The following is a 25105-nucleotide window of genomic DNA, read 5'->3' as shown; positions in this document are numbered from 1 at the left end:
ACTATGGCAGTCCCAGTCGATGTTTGGAAAGTTAAAATCCCCTACCATAACTACCCTATTATTCTTACAGATAGCTGAGATCTCCTTACAAGTTTGTTTCTCAATTTCCCTCTGACTATTGGGGGGGATCTATAATACAATCCCAATAAGGTGACCATCCCTTTCTTATTTCTCAGTTCCACCCAAATAACTTCCCTGGATGTATTTCTGGGAATATCCTCCCTCCGCATAGCTGTAATGTTATCCCTTATCAAAAATGCCACTCCACTCCTCTCTTGCCTCCCTTTCTATCCTTCCTGTAGCATTTGTATCCTGGAACATTAAGCTGTCAGTCCTGCCCATCCCTGAGCCATGTTTCCGTAATTGCTATGATATCCCAGTCCCATGTTGCTAACCATGCCCTGAGTTCATCTGCCTTCCCTGTTAGGCCCCTTGCATTGAAATAAATGCAGTTTAATTTATTAGTCCTACCTTGTCCCTGCCTGCCCTGACTGTTTGACTCACTTTTGTTCTCAGCTATACCTGTCTCAGATCAACCTCTTTCCTCACTATCTCCCTGGGTCTCACCCCTCCACCTTACTAGTTTAAATCCTTCCAAGCAGTTCTAGCAAATTTCCCTGCCAGTATATTAGTCCCCTTCCAATTTAGGTGCAATCCATCCTCCTTGTACAGGTCACTTCTACCCCAAAAGAGATTCCAATGATCCAAAAATGTTAATCCTTTTCCCATACACCAGCTCCTCAGACATGCATTCATCTGCTCTATCCTCCTATTCCTGCCCTCACTAGTTCGTAGCACTGGGAGTAATCCAGATATTACTACCCTTGAGGACCTCCTTTTTAAATTTCTGCCTAACTCTCTATAATCTCCCTTCAGAATCTCAATCTTTTCCCTTCCAATGTCGTTGGTTCCAATGTGGACAATGACCTCCTGCTGGCCCCTCTCCCCCGTGAGAACATTTTGCACCCTCTCTGAGACATCCTTGATCCTGGCACCAGGGAAACACACCATTCTGCTTTTTCTCTGCTGGCCACAGAAACGTCTGTCTGTACCTCTGACTACAGAATCCCCTAACACAATTGATCTCTTGGAAACCAACGTATCCCTCGTTGCATTAGAGCCAGTCTCAATACCAGAAACTTGCTGTTTGTGCTACGTTCCCCTGAGAATCCATCACCCCCTACATTTTCCAAAACAGCATATCTGTTTGAAATGGGTATATCCACAAAAGACTCCTGCACAGGCTGCCTACCTCTCTTACCCTTCCTGGAGTTAACCAATCTACGTGACTGCAACCCATCTATGTGATGTGTAAATGGAAAATAATGTAAAGTTAAGAAATTAGTCAGGAAGAATAAAACAGCTGAATATTACTTAAATGGGGAAAGACTGCAGAAAGCTGCAATAGGGGGATTTGGATGTCCTCATGCAAAATCAAAAAAAGCAAGCATCCAAGTTAAGTAGTTAATAGGGAAGACAAATGAGCTGTTGGCATTAATTTCAAAGGAAGTGGAGTACAAATTAGAGAGACCTTGCTAAAATGATACAAGGTACTAGCTAACACTTAAAATTCATATCTTGAATATTTTGAACATCTTGGGTCACCTTATCGAGGGAAAAGTATACTGGCATTGGAGGGAGTCCAGAGAAGATTCACTAAACTGATCCCAGGTAAGGAAGCACTCTCTTATGAGAAGAGCCTGAGTAAATTGGGCATGTCCTCACTGGAATTTAGAAGAATGAGAGGAGATCTTACTGAAACTGCAAAATTCTTAAGAGTTTCGATAGCGTAAATACCGAGAGGTTGTTTCCTCTTGGGGGAGGGTATAAGATCAGACAAGCTAATCTTGGAGTAAGATGACTTCCTTTGAAATTAATGCCAACAGCCCGATTAATGTCTTCCCTATTAACAACTCAACTTGGATGCTTGCCTTTTTTGATTTTGCATGAGGACCTTCACATCCCCCATTGCAGCTTTCTGCAGTTTTTTCCCCATTTAAGTAATATTTGGCTCTTGTATTCTTCCTGCCAAGATGCATAACCTCAAATTGTACTCCATCCCCCAAGTCTTTACCAGTTTTAAAACAGAGATTAGGAGAAATTTCTTCTTTCAGAGGTTGTTGGATATGTGGAATTCTTTATTTCTGTTAAGGCTGGGTCATTAATCCTATTCAAGGCTGAGAAAAGTAGATTTTTAATCAGTAAGAGAATCCAGTGTTATGGGAAAATGGCAGGAGTGTGGAATTGAGGATTATCAGATCAGCCATGATCTCATGACTTAACTGCCCTGTGAAATGGCCAAGCAAGATATTCAGTTCATACCAAATTGTTACATATACCACATTGATTACTGCAGTTCATGAAAACAGCCAACCTTCACATCTTCAAGTGTTATTAGTATTGGACAACAAATGCTGGTTTAGACAGCAACACCCTTATGTTGTGAAATATTATTCTCTTGAAAATTGTTCTCCATCCTGACTCCAGAAAGTCTCTGGCACTCTTCCTGTTTTTCATGGTTCAGTAAAATCAATCAGTTCATGCTACCCGCAACTCTGCTAGTTCTTACTCTTGAGTTTTTAAGCCATTCATGTTATTTCTGAGCAAGTGGTGCTGTGCTCCCTCATTTCCTTTTTTATGTGTACACCCACTGACTACTCATAAAGTCATAAAGTCATAGAGACATACAGCACAGAAACAGATCCTCCACTCAGAACCTTTGTCAGAACGACACATTTGTGCAGATATTCTGTAGTTGGAGTGAAGTCACATTGTTTGATCAGTGTAGACAGAGTTTGAATTCTGTTTATTTGTTCATTTGTGCCACATCTATACAGAGAGTAGTTGATGGGGGCACTTGGTGTCTAAACTGGGCAGTGCTCCAGTTGACGACACTAACAGTATTCACCTTTTGGAACCTTAGCACAGGAAACCATGGTTGTTTCTTTAGTTCCAGTTCAGAAATAGAACTGTAATGTATATACTGAATGGTTGTTTTGATAGCTTCAGTTTAGAAATGGAACTGCAATATTTATACTGGATGACTGCCCGCCAGCACAACTGGATCATGTGATTCACTATATGTAAGCAATGACTCATCAACTAGTTTGTTTCTGGATAAAATTAAATCTTGAGCATTGAGTTCTAACTTTAAAAAATAAAAGAGTGATGGTCATTTAGAGAAGCATCACAAGGCATACAACAGCTTTCGACCTGATTATTTAGCAGTCAGACAAATGATTGAGTTGATCAGTGGTCATTGTTACTGTCATTAGTGGGTGCTGTCTCAGCAATGCTTCCAATGATGCTGTGCTATGTGTTTGAAATGCCTTATTGTTGATTCCATTTGTTGCTTAAGTTTAAGAATTTCCAACAAAACTATCATTGGTCTTGTGCGCCATCTATTTCTGTATTTACAAACTAGGAGCAGGAGTAGGCCACTCGACCTCTCAAGCCTACCCTGTTACTCAGTAAGATCATGGCTGATTCGATTATACCATTGGTGATTTTTGAGAAGATTTATAGCTTAGGTTGATGATAAGTATGTAAGTTAGCTTGCTGAGCTTGACGGTTTGTTTTCAGACGCTTCGCCATCATACTAGGTGACATCATCAGTGAGGTCTCCCATGAAGTGCTGGTGGTATGTCCTGCCTCTTATTTATAAGGTGGTTTCTTAAGGTGGGTGATGTCATTGCCAGTTCTTTTTTCAAGGGAAGGTAGACAGGATCTAAATCGATGTGTTTATTGATGGAGTTCTGGTTAGAATGTCGTGCTACTAAGAATTCTCATGCATGTCTTTGTTTCAGCTGTCCTAGGATGTGTGTGTTGTCCCACTCGTGGTGTCCTTCTTTGTCTGTATGTATAGAAACTAGTGATCGTGGGTCATGTCTTTAGGTGGCCAGTTACAGTGTTTGTTACAGTTCTTGTATGGTATCGTATAAATGACTCCCATTCCTAGATGTGACAGTTGAATGTACAGTTAACGGAGAGCTTCAAACTAGCGTCTACAGATAAATAACAAACAAGTACTTAACTTCAGAAGCAAACATCTCAACACCCACAAACTAAGCTGTATCAAGACATTATTTCAACAAGCTACATCACACTGTAGCACCTAAGAACTACAAAAAACAGAAGAAAAATATCTATACAATGTTTTCAAGACAAATGGGTACCCAATAAACACAATCTGCCAATTCCTCAGAAACAAGCCCAAACAAGCAGACACAGTGCAACCAAAAACTATAGCTACAGTATCTTACATCAAAGACATATCAGAAATGACTTCCAGAGTACTCAGACTCCCTTGGCATCATGGTAGCCCACAAACCTACCAAGACACTTATACAGCGACTAATGAACCTAAAGGATCCATTAGATACTACCAGCAAAACCAACATCATTTATAATATACCATGCATGAACTGTAAAACAAAACGGCATCAGACAAACTAGTAGGAAACTTGCTACCAGGATACATGAACACTAACTGATCACCAAAAGACACAACCCACTATCACTAGTTTCTATACATACAGACAAAGAAGGACACCACTTTGACTGGGACAACACACATCCTAGGACAGGCAAAACAAAGATATGCATGAAAATTCTTAGAGGCATGGCACTCTAACCAGAACTTCACCAATAAACACATTGATTTAGATCCTATCTACCTCCCCTTGAGAAGAAGACTTGAAAATGACATCACCCATCTTACCAAATCCTAAGATCACCATGGCATTGTACTAGTTGCAGGTTGTAAAAATGCTCCACTTACCCCCAACTCTACCAGTTAGCCTATCCTCTATCCATGCCAATTTACTATCTCCAATGCCATGGGCTCTTATCTTAGTAAGTAGTCTGATCTTATCAAATACTTTAACAAAATGAAAATTTAAAACTGAATGAGAAAACTCAAAATTCAGACAGCCGCAACAGTAAGGATAAGACAACTTTGCTTGTGTTATTACCTGCTATCTGAAACCCTCCGAAAAATGGCCCTAACTCTCTGATAAAAATAGAAATTGCTGAAAAGCCTCAGCAGATCTGGCAGCATCTGTGGAGAGAAATCAGAATTAACGTTTCGGGCTAAGTGACCATTCCTCAGCACCTGAACCTCAACCCGAAAGGTTAACTCTGATTTCTCTCCCCAGATGCTGCCAGACCTGCTGAACTTTTCCAGCATTTTCCAGTTTGTTTCTGATTTACAGCATCTGCAGTCCTCTCAGTTTTTCCTAACTCTATATTGGGGTCAGAGAGCTGGACAAGGTTCCAACTCAGGTTAGTAGGTGACCAGAGTCAAATAGTGAGGAGCTGGAAAAGCAGAGCTGGTCAGGCAGCATCTGAGGAGCAGGAGAGTTGACATTTTGACCATAAGCTCTTCATCAGGAATGTGGGGGAGGCCCAAGGAGACTGAGAGATGAATGGGAGAGTGGCTAGACTTGGGGGGAAGGCAGCTGGGAATGCGATAGGTAGATGAAGGTGGGAGGTAATGGTAATAGGTTGGAGCGAGGGTGGAGCAGATAGTTGGGAAGGAAGATGGACAGGTAGTACAGTTCAAGTTTGCAGCACCAAGTTGAATAGTTGGATCTGGGATAAGGTGGGGGGAGGAGACATGAGGAAACTGGTGAAATCAACATTGATCCCGTGTGGTTGGAGATGGAAAATGAGGCGTTCTTCCTCCAGGCATCAGGTGGCTTGAATCTGGCAGTGGGGGAGGCCCAGGGTGACAAGGATGACATATAAGGCACCTGTAACCATCACCCACCTGACACCCTTCCCACCCATGTACCACCCTATTCCTCCCACCTGGCACCTTTCCACTTCACCCATGTGGCACTCTAACCCCTCACCCATCTGACATTCTACAAGCCCACCCACTTGGCACCCCTTCGTTAGCCGACATTCACTTAGATGTTGAAGTGGCTTCGAGCCATTTAAGGGTGGTATATGACAGTTCTGTGATGAAAGAGGGAGGGTGGTTTCAGCTGCTACCTGTGTGGATTGCTGGACTGGACTAGAATGTTTAAGCTGGGAAGACTCCTGGCTCAGAAATTTCCACCAAAGTAAATGGGCATTTTTTTTTGTCTGATCTGTGTTGGAAATAGGGATTCTGACCCAGATCAGAAGATTTGAGCCAATGGGTTAAACAGCGAGCAGATATTCACCAGGCTGCAGTGAGAGAGGAAGAACATTTATTGCATGGTAGATACTGATATCCACTTCCCCTTCAAACAATGTATGCAGTCACTACTCCCCTCTCCTACTTTGGCAAAGGGACGTATTCACTGTCTTATTATGCAAAGGGAAGGGAGAGTATTGACAATCAAAGATAAAGGAGAGGAATGGGAATATTTATTGAGTTATACAGTAAGGAAGAGGAAAATATTCATCAAACTATACAGTGGGAGATACAGAATATTCAAGGGACGAAAATGCATGGAAGAAAAGGAAGAAAATTCACCAAGTCAGGGAACTATGTATTTCCAAATGTTTATAATAGGTTTATCTGGGAAAGTGTTACATACAAATCAGAAAAACCTTGTAAAGGTGATCAGTCCTCTGAGAATGTATGTGTTCTACAGAATACAATTTATTCCCAATGCAACTGTTACACTGACAGCAATTGCATTTGGATTAATACAAGGAATCTCATGAGTGAAAGCTCCATGACTTAACCATAACATCACATATTTTTATTGATCCTTGGGTTAAGTATTTGTAAAATGTCCACATATTCACAGAATATTACAGCATAGTATGGAGTTCCTTTTATATGTACGTATTTGTCAGTGTTCAGTGTAAAACAGAATCATTTTTAGTCCTTGTGTAGTGAAGCAAAAGATGACAAGGTCAGATACAAATTAGAGCTCCGTGTGAATTAATCTGGTAATGTGCCACACATCAATCTGTGAACAGTATCTGTACAGGGCCAGCATTATTGTAGATTTAGATTATTACATTGACAAAGTAGTCAGAGGGCTAATGACTTTCATGACCGCGCTCAATCTGCGAATCATATTTTCTCCTTCCAGTTCTGTATCAAAGCAGAGATACTCAGAATTCAAGAACTCTGTCCAAATTGGTCATTGTTATTGCTAAAGTCATATTAGTGAGAAATACAGCACTTTAAAACTTTTGAACATGGCATGAAACTTTGGTATTCATAATAGTGACACTACATCTATCACAAATCAACATTAATGGTAGAAAAGGATTCATCAAGAGATATTCATAATTTCCTGCTTTCTTCCACTCAGTTCTCTCAATTTAATGCCATTATAAAATAAAGCAGCTGACTTTAGTTGGGTGTCCATTAATCTGGGAGCAAAGATAAAAGGAGGAGCTTTAACTAAATAAAAAAATGACTCTGAAAGCTATGTTGAGGTCATAAATATAGAAATTATTTTCTTTATGATCCTGGCATAAGTATGCTCAAAATAAAATGTGTTACCTGGGAAAGGCAGAATAGCATAAATGTTATTAGTAGGATAATAATAATGAGGCCTGGACTAATGAGTTCAAATCCCACAATGGCACATGGTGGAATTTAAAAATGTAATTAATTAAATAAATCTACAATAATAAAGTTAGCATTGGTAACAGTGACCATAAGCTACAAGGATTTTCATAAAGATTCATCTAGTTCATTGACATCTTTAGAGATGTAAATCTACCATCTTTACCCAGTCTGGCTCATCTGTGACTCCAGACCCACAGCAATGAGGTTGACTCTTAACTTGATGCTAAAATGGACTAGCAAACCAGTGATTTGTATCAAAACACTATGTAAAGATATACAACAAGTATATAATAAAATAAAAATCTCTTTATTAATGTATCATGTTAAACATTCATCTACCAAAAATGTTTAACTCAGCTGCAGTGAAAAAGAGAAGGTATTAGGATTTATGAGAAGTTAGGCTTTCTGCTATACAAGATATTGGCCTGACTGTATTTGGATTACCCAGTGTAGCTCTGGTTCATCAATACATATGAAAGGCAGGTCTGAAGAAGAGTCAATTTGGACGTGAAATATTAAGTCTGTTTTTCTCCCCATAGACACAGCCACACTGAGTTCTTCCAGTATTTCTTATTTTTATATTATATATGAAAGACATCTTTGCTTTTGAGAATATAAATGGAAGAATGATTATGAACATTTGAAATAGGAGCTGAAATAGCCCAATTGGCCCTTCGAGCTTCTCTGCTATTCAATAATACCATGACTGATATATTGATGTTTTGAATTCTACATTGCTATCTTGCGCCAATACTCCTTTATTGCCCTGCTTAACAAGAATGTATGTCTTAAATATATTTTAATGACCCACCTCCTCCACTGCCTTATGAGTGGGACAGGGGGGGGGGAAGGTCCAAAGTCACATATCTCTGTGAGAGAAAAATATTCTCCTCACCTCCTGAAGGGGCAACCACTAAATTTAAAACAGTGCCCTCTATTTCTGGACTGACCCACAGGAAGAAACATCCTTTCCATGTCCACCTTGTCAAGACCAATCAGGATCTTACAGCCTTCAATCAAGTTATGCCACATCTTCTAAACTCCAGTGGAAACACGCCCAGCCTGTACAACCTATCTTTATAAAGCAACCTACTGATTCCAGCTATGAATTTGATAAATCTCCCCTGATCTGTCACCAATGGACTTAAATCTTTCCTTTAATAAGGAAACCAACACAGCACAAGTGTTTGAGATGTTGTTTCAACAATGACCTATATAATTGAAACATAAAATTCTCACTGGATATTCAATTATTCATGCAATAAAGAATAGCATCCCATTAACCTTCTTGATTACACGCTGTACCTGGGTTCTACCTTTTTGTGACTCACAAGCAGCACGTTGAGTTTCTCACTCGATAATAGCACATTGCAAATTAAGAGGAATCATTGTTTGTTAAACACCTTAATACAGCCCAATTTGTCTCATTAGTAGTCAGCTTATTATCTTACCAAATACACCTAACAATCTGAATTTGAGAACGTTCAATATGGAGGTCACAGTGGGTACCTGGCAACTTTAGCTCGTCATTTGCTCTGACATACTTCCATGTTGAACTGAGGCTACATCTCATGGTGCTATCCAGGGGCATTGGCCACACACACTTCATGTCCACAGACATTGGCATCTGATGTGTATCAGCCTCGAAGAGCCCTCATGGTGCACCTCCAATCCACTTACAAGGTGCTTCTGCATTTCAATGCTGCACCTCTGGCTGCACTGACAGCTATCACTGTAAATCTGCTGCGAAGACACTGCAGTCAAGGACATGCACCATCTTTCTCTCTAAGTTCTGTGCTCCAATGTTCTGTGTATAGTGATTGGGCATGCAGATGCAGTTCGCAGCGTTGACTTTAAGGTTCCTGAAGTTGTTGCTGTGCGTGGATCTTAAAGGTCCCCACAGAAGGTAAAAAATTGAGAGGGAATGCTGGACAAGAGCCAGCATATGTACTGGACCAGGCTGCATCTCTGGTTCTTCACTCACTGAGTCTACTTGGATGCTCAAAGCATCTTTACATTGCATTGTCTTTATGTGCTTTGCCCTTCAGCCAGTGACACAGGCTCAGAGTACCTTGCTTTGTTGTTAGTGCAGACACAAAGCCAGGAGGCTTGTATGAGTATTAGTGGTGATCACTCAGTGCGATTACCCTACTCCAGGATTCCAATACAGTAAGTAAAGGGCAGCCTTCGATACCAGTCAAGGGCCTTGGACACAGTCAGTCAGTCACTTGGGGCAATCAGAGTTAGGATGCTCTCTACATAAGGGTGAGGAATGAAATGTTGGACAGTCTACTCAATTTCAGCCTTTCTGCCTTTTCTCTTGAAATGAGAGAGAGGCAGCTATAATGGAAGATGAAAGCGGGTGGCACAACTGTTACTTTTGGTGCTAGTAGGGAGGTGTCCTGAACAAGTGGGGTAGGCAGCACTAAGGACATGTAGGATTAGTGGGTTTTGTGGTTAGGTGTGTGAGAGTGAATGAGGCAAGATGTTGCATGCAATCGTGAGAGTGATAGAGCATGAGCCTTGAGGGGAGATGGATACAGAAGCAGAGAGTGTGAGGTATTGCAGAGAAGGTGCTGGCACCTATGCTGGCAGACTGGAGATGATCATTGACCTTATTCCTACAGTGCTGGACATTCCTCCAGACAGCCGAGTGGCAACCTCAGACCAGGCTGGTCTGCTGTCATGGCCTCCATTGCTGGACTTAGGGAAAGAAAAGCCTCTGCCCAACCCTGTCCAGCAGGAGCTCCAGGCCCCTGCCCGCGAATGAGGTGCCAATCTCCCCCTGTCTGCTACATCTGGGGAAAATGTCAGGATGCTACTCTGGACTGACTGTGCTTGTCTGGGTGTACAAAGAACCTTTAAAGATGGTGGGTGCACAAGGAATGATAGTGAATTCTGGGATATCCGCTGAGTGGCAAGTTGTTCTGGGAATAATGCATGGTAACATGGAGCTGGATTTGGATGTGACGACATCTTGGGGCAGTGTAGGTAGTTATTGAGGTGAGCTTGGTGTGTTCTGATGAAAAAAACTTCCTACATCCTAATGGTGGAAATCCCTTCAAAAACTCAATGCAGTTCAGACTTGACAAAAAAAAGGTTCAGCTCTAATGTCTTTTTTGCTTCATACTTTCCCACCTATCTTAAGGTCAAGTGCTAATTTAGATACCATGTCTCAGCTCCCCTTATCTAAGTCATTGATGTAAATTGTAAAAGTTTGAGGCACCAGAACAGACTCCTGTGGGACTCCACTGATTACACCCTGCCCATCAGGCAAAGATCCACTTTTACATCCTTGCAGTTTTCTACCAAGCAGTCGATCTTCTAGTCTAATTTATATTCTATGCTAAAAAGTTAGTCCCAAAACAGGAGCTTTTATTTTCCATAATAGCCTTTGATAGGCCACCTTAACAATTCCTTCTGGAAATGTAGAGAACAAATACATGCTTCCCTTTATGCATTGTGTGTTTTTATGCTTCAAAGAACTCCAATAAATTGGTTAAACATGATTTCTCTTTGACAAAATCATGTTGACTCTTCCTGATTACCCTGAGATTTTCTAAGTGCTAAAATCTGTTTAATAATCAATTTTAATACCTTCCTCATGATAGACGTCAAGCTAACTGGCCTTAGCTTCCTAAAATGTTATCGTTTATTGCAAGGGGAATTAAATTAAAGAGTAGGGAGGTTGCAATTCAGTTGTAAAGGGAGTTAGTAAGATTAAGTCTGGAGTACTGAGTATAGTAATGGTCACTGTACTTGCAGAAAGATGCTAATACATTAGCAGCAGTTCAGATGTTGACTAGGCTAGACCTGGAATGAGTGGGTTGTCTCATGAGGAATGAGGCTAGGCCTGTATCCTCTGGAGTTTAGAAGAGTCAGAGGTGACTTATTTGAAACATGTGAGATCCTTGGGGGAGGTCCTTACTGGGTGGATGTGAAAAGGATTTTTCCTGTTATGGAAGAATCCATAATCAGGGATCATTGTTTAAAAATAAGGGTTTGCTGATTTAAGATGAAAATTGTTTTCTCTCAGAGAGTTGAGAAATTTTAAACTGCTTTTCTCAGTAGGCAGTGGATCTAGAATCTTTAAATATTTTTAATGCAGCAGTAGATAGATTATTGATGACCATGGGGTGAAATATCCTCAGGAATGTGGAGTTGAGGTTAAAATCAGATCAGCCATGATCTTATTGAATGGAGGAACAGTCTCAAAGGGCCAAGTCGCTCATTCTTATTCCTTGTTCATATGTTCCTGTTTTCTGCTTCCTTCCCTTCTTAAATAGGGGGTTCTATTTGAAACTTTCCAGTCCAGTTCAAGCTTTCCAGGAAAATTAACACCAATGCTTCTAATACCATAAACCGTAAAGGATGGAAAAGAAATTGGGCTAATTGTTCAACAGAAAAACAACTTCAATGTGACCTAAATGTAATTATCATAATTACTTAGAAATTTACCCAAATGATCCAGACAAGTTATTTCCAATAAAGTTCCAATTAATGGGAAAACACGCTAAAAAGAAGTTGAGAATCAGACTTGAAATTTCATGACACTATTAACATCTACGAAATAGGTTCACTTAAAAACTATTGGAGGAGACGGCTGAAACACAGTACAGTATATGTGCTTTCATGATGCAATGGGTTTCGTCTCTGAGGTGAAATGGTTGCATCATACAGCAGTAAATTGATTATTCCTCAGCTCCCAGCAACTAGATATGATCACAGTTAAGAGCTAGAGCAACAACGTTTTAGTGTTGATTTTCCAAGATATGCTTGTTTTGACTGTGACTGTAAGACCTCTACATTTACCTGATGGGGAGAAAATGGTTAAGTAGGACTTGCAAGCAATTAGGAAGCAGTCGGTTGGGAAAATGAATCTTTTCCTATTCACAGAAATAATTATGTTCTTATTGTTTGGAACCTTTATAGATGCTTTGATATGATCATCCCATTCTTGCAAGTGATTTTCTGTTCTTTTTTATCTCTTCACAGTACTGCGCTTTTGCTTCGCTTTTCTTCATTCTGGTGTCAATCAGCACATTCTGTCTTGAGACCCATGAGGCATTTAATCCAATCGTTAACAGAACAGAGATTGTAAGGAATGGAAATGAAACCCGGACGGAAGTTATTCAGGAAACTGAAACAGAAGCCTTCTTAATGTACATCGAAGGAGTCTGTGTGGTATGGTTTACCTTTGAATTTCTCATGAGGATCACTTTTTGTCCCAACAAGGTGGAGTTTATCAAGAATTCTCTCAATATCATAGACTTTGTGGCTATTCTTCCCTTCTATCTGGAGGTAGGACTCAGTGCTTTGTCTTCCAAAGCTGCTAAGGATGTTCTGGGCTTCTTGCGAGTGGTCCGCTTTGTGCGAATCCTACGAATCTTCAAGCTGACCCGCCATTTTGTGGGACTGAGAGTTTTAGGACATACGTTGCGTGCAAGCACCAATGAATTCCTGCTGCTCATCATCTTCTTGGCACTCGGCGTCCTGATATTTGCCACCATGATCTACTATGCTGAGAGGATAGGTGCTAGTCCCCATGACCTGAGAGCTGATAATCACACACACTTCAAAAATATTCCGATTGGATTCTGGTGGGCCGTGGTAACCATGACTACACTTGGCTATGGAGACATGTATCCTCAGACATGGTCGGGCATGTTGGTAGGAGCCCTCTGTGCTCTTTCGGGCGTGCTGACCATTGCTATGCCAGTCCCTGTCATTGTCAATAATTTTGGAATGTATTACTCCTTAGCGATGGCCAAACAAAAATTACCAAAGAAGAAAAAGAAGCATATACCGAGACCGCCCCAGCTGGGATCCCCCAATTATTGTAAATCTGGTGTAAACTCTCCACATCACAGTACACAGAGTGATACATGCCCACTCGCTCAGGAAGAGATTTTAGAAATAAACAGAGCAGGTAGGAAACCTCTTAGAGGAATGTCCATCTGACCCTCAAATGCCTCCTTTGCACCTATCCCTGGTAGTCATTTTATATCCCAACCAGCTTTGGGTTTCTAGAAAGGCAGCACATTTAAGCCATGCCAGTGTTTTGTAAGAAATGTCCTTTTAGTAAGCATGTTACCAAATAGGATGTAGTCAATCCAGTAGATCCTACTTTGAAACAAGTCATTCATCATTGAGATAATTCAATATCACCAGCTGTTGTGGATTCTTACTATAATCTGTAAATTGAAGGCTTCTGCCAATTTTTCTTTTTGGATAAAAGAACAAAAACTGTAGAAAATTATATCTCAGAATGGTTATCAAAACATATTATATGTACTAGGATTATTTAGCATATTCACAATTTACTGGTTAGTAATCTCTAGAACTAGGTATTGCAGTCGAGGAAGTGGGTTGAGGAGAATCCCTGTCCTTATTTGGTCAACTACGAAAATTAAGACTGGGGTTAAACAATAGTTTCGAGGTAAGGAAATGTAAGATTAATGAAGATTGATTACATTGAGAGGTTTTGGATTCCAAATCATTTCTCTAGAGACTATTTACTGCCCACTTCCTACAGGAATGTTGCTGCATGAAAATATATACAGGGTTAGACTTGAAACTCATAGAAAAGTAGTCTAAAAGAGTTTCACAACAAAGAATATTGACCTTAGTTTGTCTTTCTGTAAATAGATCTCAGTTGCTCTTAAAAGTCTACCATATATTCCTTGAAATAACTTAGTGCAATATTACAAACAATATTATATTTCTGCAATGTAATGTGAGAAGAAGCCACTTTCCCTGCTGTTTCTGAGTGAATTAGCATAAAATAATTGTGCATTTTAGTACAAAAGATGTTTAACTCTTTCAATGAGAGAAATATAGTCACATAATCACATCAGATTAAGATGTTTCTAACACCTATTTTAGTATTAAAGATTTTTAGCCTAGAAATTGCTATTTGTATACTAATGAGCACATTTAAAATAAACAGGTTAACACCTGAATTAAAATAGGAGTGTCAAGCAAATGCTTTAAGTGTGCGTCTGCTAATATCACAAAAAGAAATGTTTTATTTTCCTTTAACAAGTTTGCCTTCTGAGAGAAAACGAGATATTAAATTATAAACACAGAGGTTAACCCTGGAATATTTAACAATGAACTATGTTTCTAAAACAAAAGAGTAGACATAATGGTTCACAAGGTTGTCATCTGAACATACACTCCTACCAAATTTCTTTCTCTTTTTAACAGTAAAGTTAATCAATGAATTTTAACCAATGATTATTACCAGTAAAATAGTGAGAGGATTTTAAAGCAAGTGCAGGAAGCAATCATACAACAACATTGTCAAAAATAATTTCCATGTTACTGACTCTATCACTGTCTTTTGATGGTGGATTGCTCTTTAGCATGCTTTATATTTCTGCTTTGTTAAATCAATGTTTCTGTGATGTTTAGAATGTAAACTGGCATCCTGTTATTCCCCTGTGTTAAGGGTACTAATAAGTAAGATATAATCTGTTAAAATCAAGCCATTAACATTTAGAAACATGGATTATCTCTAATCCAACACCACACCTCATCACCAACTCACACAACTCCATACTTTTATTCTAACTCCAATCCAACTTTCACAGCCAGATCTGTCATGAACCATATTCACACTTACGAACAGCTTCAGTTTATCTCTCAAAGAATTTGAAGTCTAATTTGGAAGTAACCAAATGTCTATCTGTCTTTTTCCTCAGCTGAGGGGTGACTGACAGTGCTCTTGACCTGTCCACACCATTTCCTGCACCTCTGCTCTCACCATTTCCTCACCTTCCCAGAACCACTATAAAGTTTCCTCACATTACACTCCAAACGTATCTGGGTTCAATAGATGACCCTCTGACACATGCATTCCCTCTAACTTTATATCATTACTAAATACAATCTTGCCCATCTGCCTTTTTCAGCACACTAAAGAAACAGTTTCACCAATTTGGTCCACTCCACCATCAGTCCCAAATCCATTAATTCCTTGCTTTTTACATATTACACTCCATTCAGTGAACTAACAATGTTTTTATTAGGTTGAGTTTAGTATTCTGCATTTGCTGCTCCTGATATGGTCTCCTTTACATTCAAGAGGCCAGAGGTTATTAACGTGGCTGTTCTGCAAACCACCTCCATTCAGTTTGCAATTATGATCCTGAGCTTCCAGTCTCCCCTTAGTTTCATTTGCTGTCCCACTTCTAAACTGACCATTTTTTCCTCTATTTCTAAGACTACTCCAACTAAGCTCACTGAAAGCTCAAGTAACAGAAATCACCCTTCGATGCAGAACATTACAGTTTTCAGCATTGCTTTCAACAACTTTATCTTTGTCCTATGTTTTCAGACTTTGGTGATGATTGTGTATTTCTCCATTTTGTCCTCCATTGGACCTGTGTTTTGTTTCTTTACAAGTTCAAATCAAATTGTTTTGCTTTGCACCATCATCCCTTTTATTAGTTAGTCTCTCCTGTTTTCTACCCTATCACAGATCTTCCATTTTATCCTCTCCATCAGCAACCTTTCCTTCTTGGTCATTCCATAAAATCTGCTTTTATAACTTATGCCAGTTCTGACAAAGTGACTGACCTGGAATGTTAACTCTGTTTCTCAATCTAAAATTGCTTCCTGAAATGCTGAGTATTGCCAGATTTTTTTTAAATTTCAGATTTCCAGCATCTGTAGTATTTTGCTTTTGTATCTGGTTCAGCTCATTGAACAAAAGTGATGAACAATTAGTTGAATAGCACATTCAAGTTGCCATAGTCCTATAGGACAAGAGAGCTGCTGTCCCTTTAGAGAGAGAGAGAGAGAGAGAGAGAACTGACAGTAAGGGTCAGTACGCCTCAAGCAAGGAGAGAGGTTGAGAAGGGGAGTCCTTCATGGTAAATTTAGTCAGGGCAGGAATTGAACCCATGCTGTTGGCATCATATGACATTGCAAATTTGCTGCCTAGCCAACCAAGCTAACTGATTCCCCAAAGCAAGTTAACAGCTACAGAGTAAAGCAAATTACTGAATTCCCAGAGGAACTATTTTTCTAAGAGTGATGTCTCTCCTACGTTGTTGCAATTTAATTTAATTGAACAAGGCCCATGTAAAATGCATATTTTGCACTACTCTTCTATACCTGTCTCCAGCTGGCAATGATCCCTTTGTTCATGGTGGCTATGTACTATCCACAAATAGTCAGTATATATTGACTGATAAATAAAGGTCACCAGAGAGATGGAGAGAGAATGAGACCAAAAAAAATCAGAGTTGGCATCTTGATACATAGTAGCCATTCTGCTGTTTGTGTGGCAGCAGATTAAATCTCAAATCTTTAATTAATGAGTTGGTATTTAAACCCCCCAATTAGAATGTAGCCAAATATATGCAGTTACTGAATGCTGGAAAAATCTATTTTCTGGCCCACTGTCCACCTCCATGTCTTCTTCAGCATTCTTTCTATGCTCTTCATAGTGTCATCATTTTCTCTCCATAGAACATTCACTTTTTCCATGCTCACATACCCACACTATTTCACTCATTGTATTTAATGAGCAGTTTTGGGTGTTGTGGAAAGGAGAGACCTGTATCATTTCATTGTGACAGTGTCATGTGCAAGTGGTAGATGATGTGCATTGATGCAGTTTGTGATGTTGGGATGTGTGTTTGTGATCAAAGGAAAGTAATCGCTAATAATGAAAATGGTAACCCTGCATTGAGTTGAAATTAGATTTTACTGATGGATGCAAGTGGCTGATAGATCAGACTATTGCTACTTGATGCCGCATGGTAATAGGTCCGTACAGATGATTAAAAGTCTTGCTGCCTGCCATACAAATTGAGGACATGATTGTGTGTGAAAACATATTTGTTAAAGTTTCAATCTACATCAAATATAATATCAATCTTTGATCAACAGGCACAACCTGATCTATCCCCAACCACATTTCAATTAAGCCCACTGACCAGAGTTATCATCAATCAATACTTTTTGATGATCGTCTCCTACTATTGAACTTACTTAGAAGTATTCCCTGTACAACACATCAATCACAGTAGTGTGTATTTATATTCTTCCATCAGCTAATGTTTAGAACTTGATTGTTTCTGTCTCTCAAAGTTCTGCTCATTCTATTCCATGCATATTTTTTCTTTAGAAGTATGAAACCTATTTCACAGTTTGGTGCCGTTGCTTACTATATTTGTGTGATTTCATTTGCAAATGCAAAATATTTTATTGGCTGAATGTGCTGCCTCTGGAGTAATTTAGTAGATTGCATAGAGCGTTACAAAGCGTAGATTCTACTAACCTTTAGTAAGAAACGCAAACATAGTACCTAGCATTTCATTCAGCTTTTGCTTGTATATTTGAAGATTTTAAACAGAACGGTGATGCAGCAAATGCAGCATTGGCAAACGAAGATTGTCCTCATATTGACCAGGCACTGACGCCTGAGGATCACCTCCCCTTCACTCGTTCTAACACCAGGGAGAGGAATGCCAGAGACGGACCCTGCTTCCTCTTATCAACCGGGGAATTTGCATGTCCACCCGATGGAGGAATAAGAAAGGGTACGTAATACACAGGCAAGATACAGTAACCTTATAGGTATACATATCAATCTGTTAATCTAGTATTGCTAGGATATACAGCTGCATTGAAGAAGGTATATCATGGATTAATAAGCAATGCTTAGCTGTGTAGAGTAATTGTCTATGAAATTCCATAGAGATTTTAGAAAGACGCTAAGCGCCATGAATTAAAGTGTAGAATTTCATTCAAGTCCTCTCACTGGTGTATTGTATATATATATGTATATATATAGATCTATACATAGAGAGACAGTGTTATCCAAACCATACCATTGGTGTGGTATATAGGAGTTTCATGTGCCATTTCTGATGGACAGTCTTCTATAGAGAACATTTAATATGTAAATATAATTTATAAAGTAAATCAAAAGCCAGACTAAAAAAAATTGATCACAACACTTTCATAAGAAAGTAGCTCAAAAACCTCAGCTAAAATTATCTTTGTAGCAAAGTGTTGAATTTGATTCCGTATTGGACAGATTGGCTAAAGAGTAATTCACTAGTGTGTTTCAATGTCAGCATATTGTTGGCCCGTGGAAGTGTGTTTCTACCAGCATGAACGATGGAAACCTTTCAGCTTAAATTCATCCTGTATGTGTTCTTGTAGATCAGTTCAATGTTAAGTTTTTTGTGCATGTTTGAAATGGAATTGGTTGCATGTCTAGTCTTCAAACGCTTCAATGGACTTCAGAATAGTATCAAATTGGCATCATAAGAAGCCAATTCAGACACATATGAAAGACTAAAGAGTTCCCAGTCATTCCTTCAGCTCATTGCAGGCATTAAAAGGAGTGAGATATCATCGGGCTAAACCTCATAGCAAACTTGTATCAATTTGGTTTTCATCACTAAGTTAACACTGATGACCGATGGAAGGACTTCTATGGAAATTTGATAAAGTCAATTGGTTGACCCATTTTCTAGTTAATCACTTATAACAAATAAATCCAAGTAAAATGACTTTGGCACAGCTTATTTTACCAGTACACTGAGCATTGCATTCTTTTGTTCAGTTGTTTTAATGTTTGCATCTTTTCATTGCTTGCTGCATTTGACTTTCATTGTTCAGGTCGATAGGAGTTGAATGTCTAGAAACAGAGCCAACTCTTCAACACCTTGCTGACTAGGTCACTAACTCATTTTATCTAATTACCTTAAATTTTGAGGCATTCATTTTCTGATGGGAGTCAAGCAATTTTAACCACATCCCTGATATATGTAAAACCATGGGACTTTTCCTGGATTGAAAGCTGAAAGATGCCAGAGAAGAGAGTAGGGTGTGCAGTGGTGATTAGGTGAATGAGGTGCTCACTTTTTAATCTCTGTAGATTGGGTTCATATCACTGTTACAGTGACAGAAAGAAAAATCCTCTCACTTTTGAGCAGTAAGTATGGACAGTCTCGAACATTTCTGAATGAGATTAGCCCTTCTGCACTGAAACCTATCCCTATTTTGGCAAATTGACATATTGGAGAGTTTGGGCAAATGGATGAAAGTGCACTGCAGGCAGTTTTTTTTTTCTGAGGTAAAGGCAATGGGATATTGAAGTTGATTAGAAAGCATTTTACTTTCTGTCCAAATTAGTCATTTAGTATATAATACCCAATCTAGGAATATTTAATATGGTCATTGCTGGAGAAAAAAAGTTGTTTCTTCAGTACCAAAATCTTTCATTTTGCTATGTACAAAATCCACATGAAAGGTTGTATATGGAAACTGTATATATGAACCTTTTACATTTTTTGCATTAATATCTCCATTTAGGCACTGCCATTGCTATGGTAACAGTTTAGATTAATTTCACCTTTCACCTGGCTCCAAGGGTAACTAATAACTAGGTGTCTGAAAATAATTGTCTTTCTCATTCTGTAATTCCTACCTCAGAAAAGATCTACAACACAACATAGCAACCTTTTATTTGCTTTCTGTATTTTTGTTCTCTAATCAAAAATTATTTTTAAATCAATATTTACCAGTTCAAAATTGCCCTGTTTGATGTGCTTCAGACATTTGTATACTACAATTTAAGTCTCAAAAGCCCGTGTTTTCCATATTGTCTTGGCAAGTCGACTCTGCTTTAGAGTAAGGGCTGCCAACTGTACTCACATCACCAGCCTTGACGTAATCTTGATTTGGAAACTCATTCCCCACTCCATTTGAAACATAGCCAAACATTGAGCACCATCAATTTAATATAAATAATCAATAGTGGAAAAGAAAATGCAAGAACATAGAGTGGTTATTGTTTATCTGTGGAGACCAGAAGCTGAGTTGAATTGGACTTGGCAGCTATTTCCACTTGCATTCCAGTAATATTTTTGTTGTCCCTTTGCTGCATTTTGACTTGAAGTTTGAGTGAATTGTTGCCATCTCAGGGATGATACAAAGGAATATATGTTGTTTGTTTTTTTTAACCTGTTAGCTGTGTTGGTGTAATAATTTACTCTAAAACTGACAGTCCTAACCTCTTAAATTGGTGAATTAATTATATTTGACTAAACAGAGTTTAACAGTTCCCTGAAACTGAACTACAATCAGATTACCACAGGGGCAAGCACTATGGACAACATGTCCAACATAACATTCATGGCTATCACATCACCCAAGTGCTTTCTTAGGAACTATTGTCTGGTGAAATAAAAGTTGTGAACCTTGGGAGGTAGGAGCAAGCCCTAGTAACTGCTCTTTGTCTTTCATTAACAGTGATACTACTCTGAGCATGCAAATGCATGGAGATGCTTTACCAGACTGGCAATGATGTAGACTCATCATTATCCATTCTATTGTTGATCCAATGCTGTACTTTGCATTTTTCCTTACATAAAGGTTTTGAAAACTCAAGGAGCCTAAACAACAGAGCTGGCATGAGCAGAAATATACTAAAATTGCCTTCAGTGTCTTCTTCGCTCTACAGCTCTCCTTGTCCATTGAGGCATTCTCCGTCTCCCATACCATCCATTTTATAGCATGGATTAGTAGCTGAGAATGGTCCAAAGCTTTAGTCCTACAGCCTATACTGTCTTGCATAAAACCAGGTAATAAGTCTGAAGATCGCATGTCTCTGGGTAGCACCTTGCTTCTGGTGGTTCTACTGTTGACGTTAGGTGGAACAAGCCGTGGTAGTTTCTAGATGACATTACGCAGACACACAGAGGCACCGGTGGTCCGTATGCTGCATGTATTTGGCGCATAGTTGGAGGTTATGCAGCTACATGCAGTTCCCAATAATTGTTGGTGCAGCCTAAATGCTGTGGGTGCTTAGCTTTCCAATTATGAATTTACTGGCTTTTTGGGAATGGGTAAACTTTGTCTGCTGCTGCACCTGGTCAACGTTTGAAGATTTCTTTCTCAGGATCTTTTGAGTCATTGGACCCTGAAGGAGTTCAGGCAAACATGCAGTTTGAGCCATTGCATGGAAGCCAAACCAGTTGCAAGCAATACTCTGTAGAGGTGCCAATTAGTCCGGGTGCATGCAAAGGCCTTTAGAAGAAAGACACTGCCGCCTCTGCATGTAGCTATCAATTTATTTAACAGAAACAAAATGCCACATATATGTTGAAGGGCAGGGGAAGGAAGCTCAAGTATTCACTGTATTCTTTGCATGCAGATTTCTGCAAAGGCAGCCCTGTCATTGCTAAATATATGCAAGCAGGGGCAGTCAGAGTAACTTAATGTGCTGGGACAGAATTGGACGCTCTGTGGGCAATTATCTGCCCACTGGGAACATTTCAAGAGAAGAAGACCAACCTCTTTAAAAGAAGCAAAACTACTCCAAGCCAAACAGATTTCTAAGGACCACTGTGTGTTACAGATTTGACCCAGAGTTGTTGGATGTTTCTAAAACAAATTGTTTCTGGAAAAAAAAACTGTAGAAGATTTGTAATTATTTGCCAGCATGAACTGCATGTTATGAAAACTGTAATTCTATTATTAACCTTTAAATCAGAAGTTCTGTTTTCTTCAAACTCTTTTAATTTTACCTAACTCTGATGTAATCATAATGTAAAAGAATTATAATTAACTATATTATTTGCGATGGATTTTTTTTGTATAATTCATGAATCAGTGCAAGATTAGAGAAAAATATATGTAGGTGGCGATCGGTCATATTGACCACTCCTCTATGCTTCAGAGCTACATCAGATGCAAGCCTTTAAAACCATGTATTCAGAAAGCACTTTTGCCCCAGTCTCTGATTAGGTTGGCATGCTAGTGATCTTGTATTTTCTGGACATGTGTATCTCTATGGATATTAACTCTTCATCCAGATGGTCTTGGCCTCTTTCCATTTACTACTGTATATTTCAGACTTACAGACTCTCAATTAGGAAGTGTGCATTCCATTGAACAGTACCAATTTATCTGTGTCAGTTTTTTGTGGCAGGACTGCCAGTCCGAGTCAGCGAATAACTTCACTCCAATTTGGACTCCTAAAGTTGGAATCAATACTTCAGCACTGTATGCAATTTAGTTCTGAATACGTGCATGCACAATATGATATGCAAAAAAAGTCTAGCATGAAATAAATTTTGTATTAACTTATCCTCTGCTTGCACTGTTTAGTTCATTTTGTTCTTTTAATGTGGGCTCTGCACTGATGCATTCACTGTTCTGTTCAAATACAAATAAAGGAGGCTTAGACTGATGGTCTGAGACTGATCTTCAAACAATGAATGTGTAAGTCATAATGGGCTGGGAAAGCTGTTACTTATTACCAACAGTTCATATTAGTCTTAAAATCTATTTATAATTTAAAAATGTGTTTAATTATGAATTTTATTATTCAAAAGGTAATCTAGCTGTTGAACAATCCAGGATCCTTTTGGGAGGAATGAGTGCTGCCAATATTTTCTAATGCATTGCTGCTAATGCTGTTCAACCTCACTTTAAACTCCTCTTGACAATGAGCTTGAATGATGCTGTGGTTTAATTTAATTGTCTTCTTGATTCTAGTTTCTGAGCTGCAGTCCATCCTTGGCAGAAGAAATTGAGGTATCCAGTAACTGACAGGAAATTGGGTGATATTGATTTATTTTTGTTTAAAAATAACTTTCCACCCGAGATAAACCAAGTCCAAGTGAGTTATTCTAGCTAAACCCGCCTGGTCAGAAGAGGCTAGTTTTAATCAAATACAGATTTTGCAGCACACGATGCTAACTGGGGTAGAAAACCTCTTCTCCTCCTTGAATGCTGGCAGTTCAGAGACAGGTTTCAGAAGAAATTATCAATACCCCTTATGTGTATTCCCCCCAATGCCCCAACCACCCACCTACCCACACATTTAGACAGGGAAATCTTAGAGCCATTGGCAACAAAGACAAGTAGATTTATAAAAGGTAAGGGCCTTTTTTCCTTCAAATACTATAGTGGGTTCTCAGGAATGGAGATCTTCTCACTTGCATGTGAAAACAACATTTGGGTTTTGATTGAATTTTTGGTGCAGCTCCATGCCAAGAGGCATCTGTATTGCCAGACACCACAGAATTGGATGAAAGTGTCTGTTTCTGTGCCGTGTGTCTCTATAATGACCTGAACCCTAAATATTTTTGTGTTTTCACTCTAGGACTTACTTAAATTTATTGCACACACAGCTCTGGTGGGGTGTTCGGGTGAAACAGAGGGTTAGAATTTGTGCTATCACCTCTAAGATCTTGCATTCACCAGAACAGATTAAGTATTGGATGGGATAATGAGGGGTGAAGTTGAGCAGACAGTGGGGGAATTTTAACTCCTTGGTGATCAGCTGGTGGAACACTCAGGCCCCAAACTCAGAAAATACAACTGGAGCTGCCTGGTCCATTTTAGTGACCTGGCCTCATCAATGTTCCACCGGCCAGATCCCCAAATAAAATAAGTGTTTAGTGAAAGCAGTTCACTTGCTTCAGCCTCATGAAAATAAGATGATCGAAAGCTGGACAGGTTGGAAGTCAGGTAAGTTGTTAAAGAGGATGTTCGGTTTCTGCCTGACATACTGACTTAAAATCTGTCCCTCCTTTTCATGTGTTGGACAAGGAATGAAATACTCACATGGGTCAAGATACTGCCTGCAAGAATTCTTCAATTGTGGTGTTCAGTTGTAGATGTTTTGTTTCAGATCATTTCCCATCCCGCAGCTTCAATATTGTGTAAACTTCAAACATTTCTATTTTACGTGAACATGCAGCATTAAAAAGTGCCAGTCAAGAGTTGTCCATTAAATATGCAATCATCAGACTGCAGCCATTCTCTGACGTCTCTCAAAACGTTACAGCATTGCTTCCAACCTCCTCTGCGTGTTCTGACTCTTGCTGGCAAACAGGTACAAAACTCCTCTGTATATCAAGCTAATTGATAGCTGTGTATATCAAGCTTTCAACTGAAGCTAACTTGCTTCAGTTCAGCAAGTGTTAACTGAAGCATAGAATGCCAGCAATACCTTATTTTATTCCAAAACCACACACATTTTAGCAGGCACACTCCAGGTTTATCTTTTCCTTGTCTGACCCAAAGACACTGAAGTTAACCGTAGCATTATAAATACTATCACTGCAGAAACCAACTATTTCAAAACAGAACTGGTATTAAATCTAGGATTGTGCTTTTCAGATTGGCTTAATGGAACAATTGGCAATATCTTTATGGAATAGACCATGAATGGAATTAAACTCAGAGTTAAAATGATCTGATAACATTATGTATCAACACTCCAAAGTTACAAGAGGCGAGTATAAAGGCATTCAACTTCATTGATTCTCACAATGTTGCAAGTAACCTCGAGCTATACAGTGAAATGTTTTGAGGTCTGGAATGTTCTCTGTGGGAGCAACCCAGAAGTTAGAATTGAAAATGTATCCCACTTTACTGAGGCCAATTTATGCTTAAGTATTCTTCCAATTTCCAAATGAATGTGTCAGATGCACACGATACATTTATTCCTTACACATGAAAATTCAATTCATTTAACCTGCCAGGAACATTTTTGCATTTTGAAAGCAATTTACACAACAAGATACATTTACATAA

General features: G+C 39.1%; 1 protein-coding gene across 4 annotated transcripts in view; it reads left to right on the top strand.

Moving 5' to 3' along the window:
• Positions 1-22645, top strand: part of LOC140493534 (voltage-gated potassium channel KCNC1-like) — a 93074-nt gene extending 70429 nt beyond the window's left edge. The window contains exons 2-4 of one of the 4 annotated variants that reach the window (XM_072592075.1): positions 12521-13454; positions 17884-18081; positions 21711-22645. In XM_072592075.1, coding sequence (XP_072448176.1) covers positions 12521-13454; positions 17884-18081; positions 21711-21775 — 1197 coding nt within the window. In that variant the 3' untranslated portion in view covers positions 21776-22645. Of the gene's footprint in view, positions 1-12520; positions 13455-17883; positions 18082-20929 lie in introns of all 4 variants that reach the window. The other 3 variants (XM_072592074.1, XM_072592076.1, XM_072592077.1) reach the window with 3 other exon arrangements.
• Positions 22646-25105: the final 2460 nt, after the last annotated feature.

The sequence above is a fragment of the Chiloscyllium punctatum genome, chromosome 22 (assembly GCF_047496795.1).
Source record: "Chiloscyllium punctatum isolate Juve2018m chromosome 22, sChiPun1.3, whole genome shotgun sequence".
NCBI classification, from domain to species: Eukaryota; Metazoa; Chordata; class Chondrichthyes; order Orectolobiformes; family Hemiscylliidae; genus Chiloscyllium; species Chiloscyllium punctatum.
Note: the sequence above shows the minus strand (reverse complement) of the source record. Positions and strands in the feature narration are given on the sequence as shown.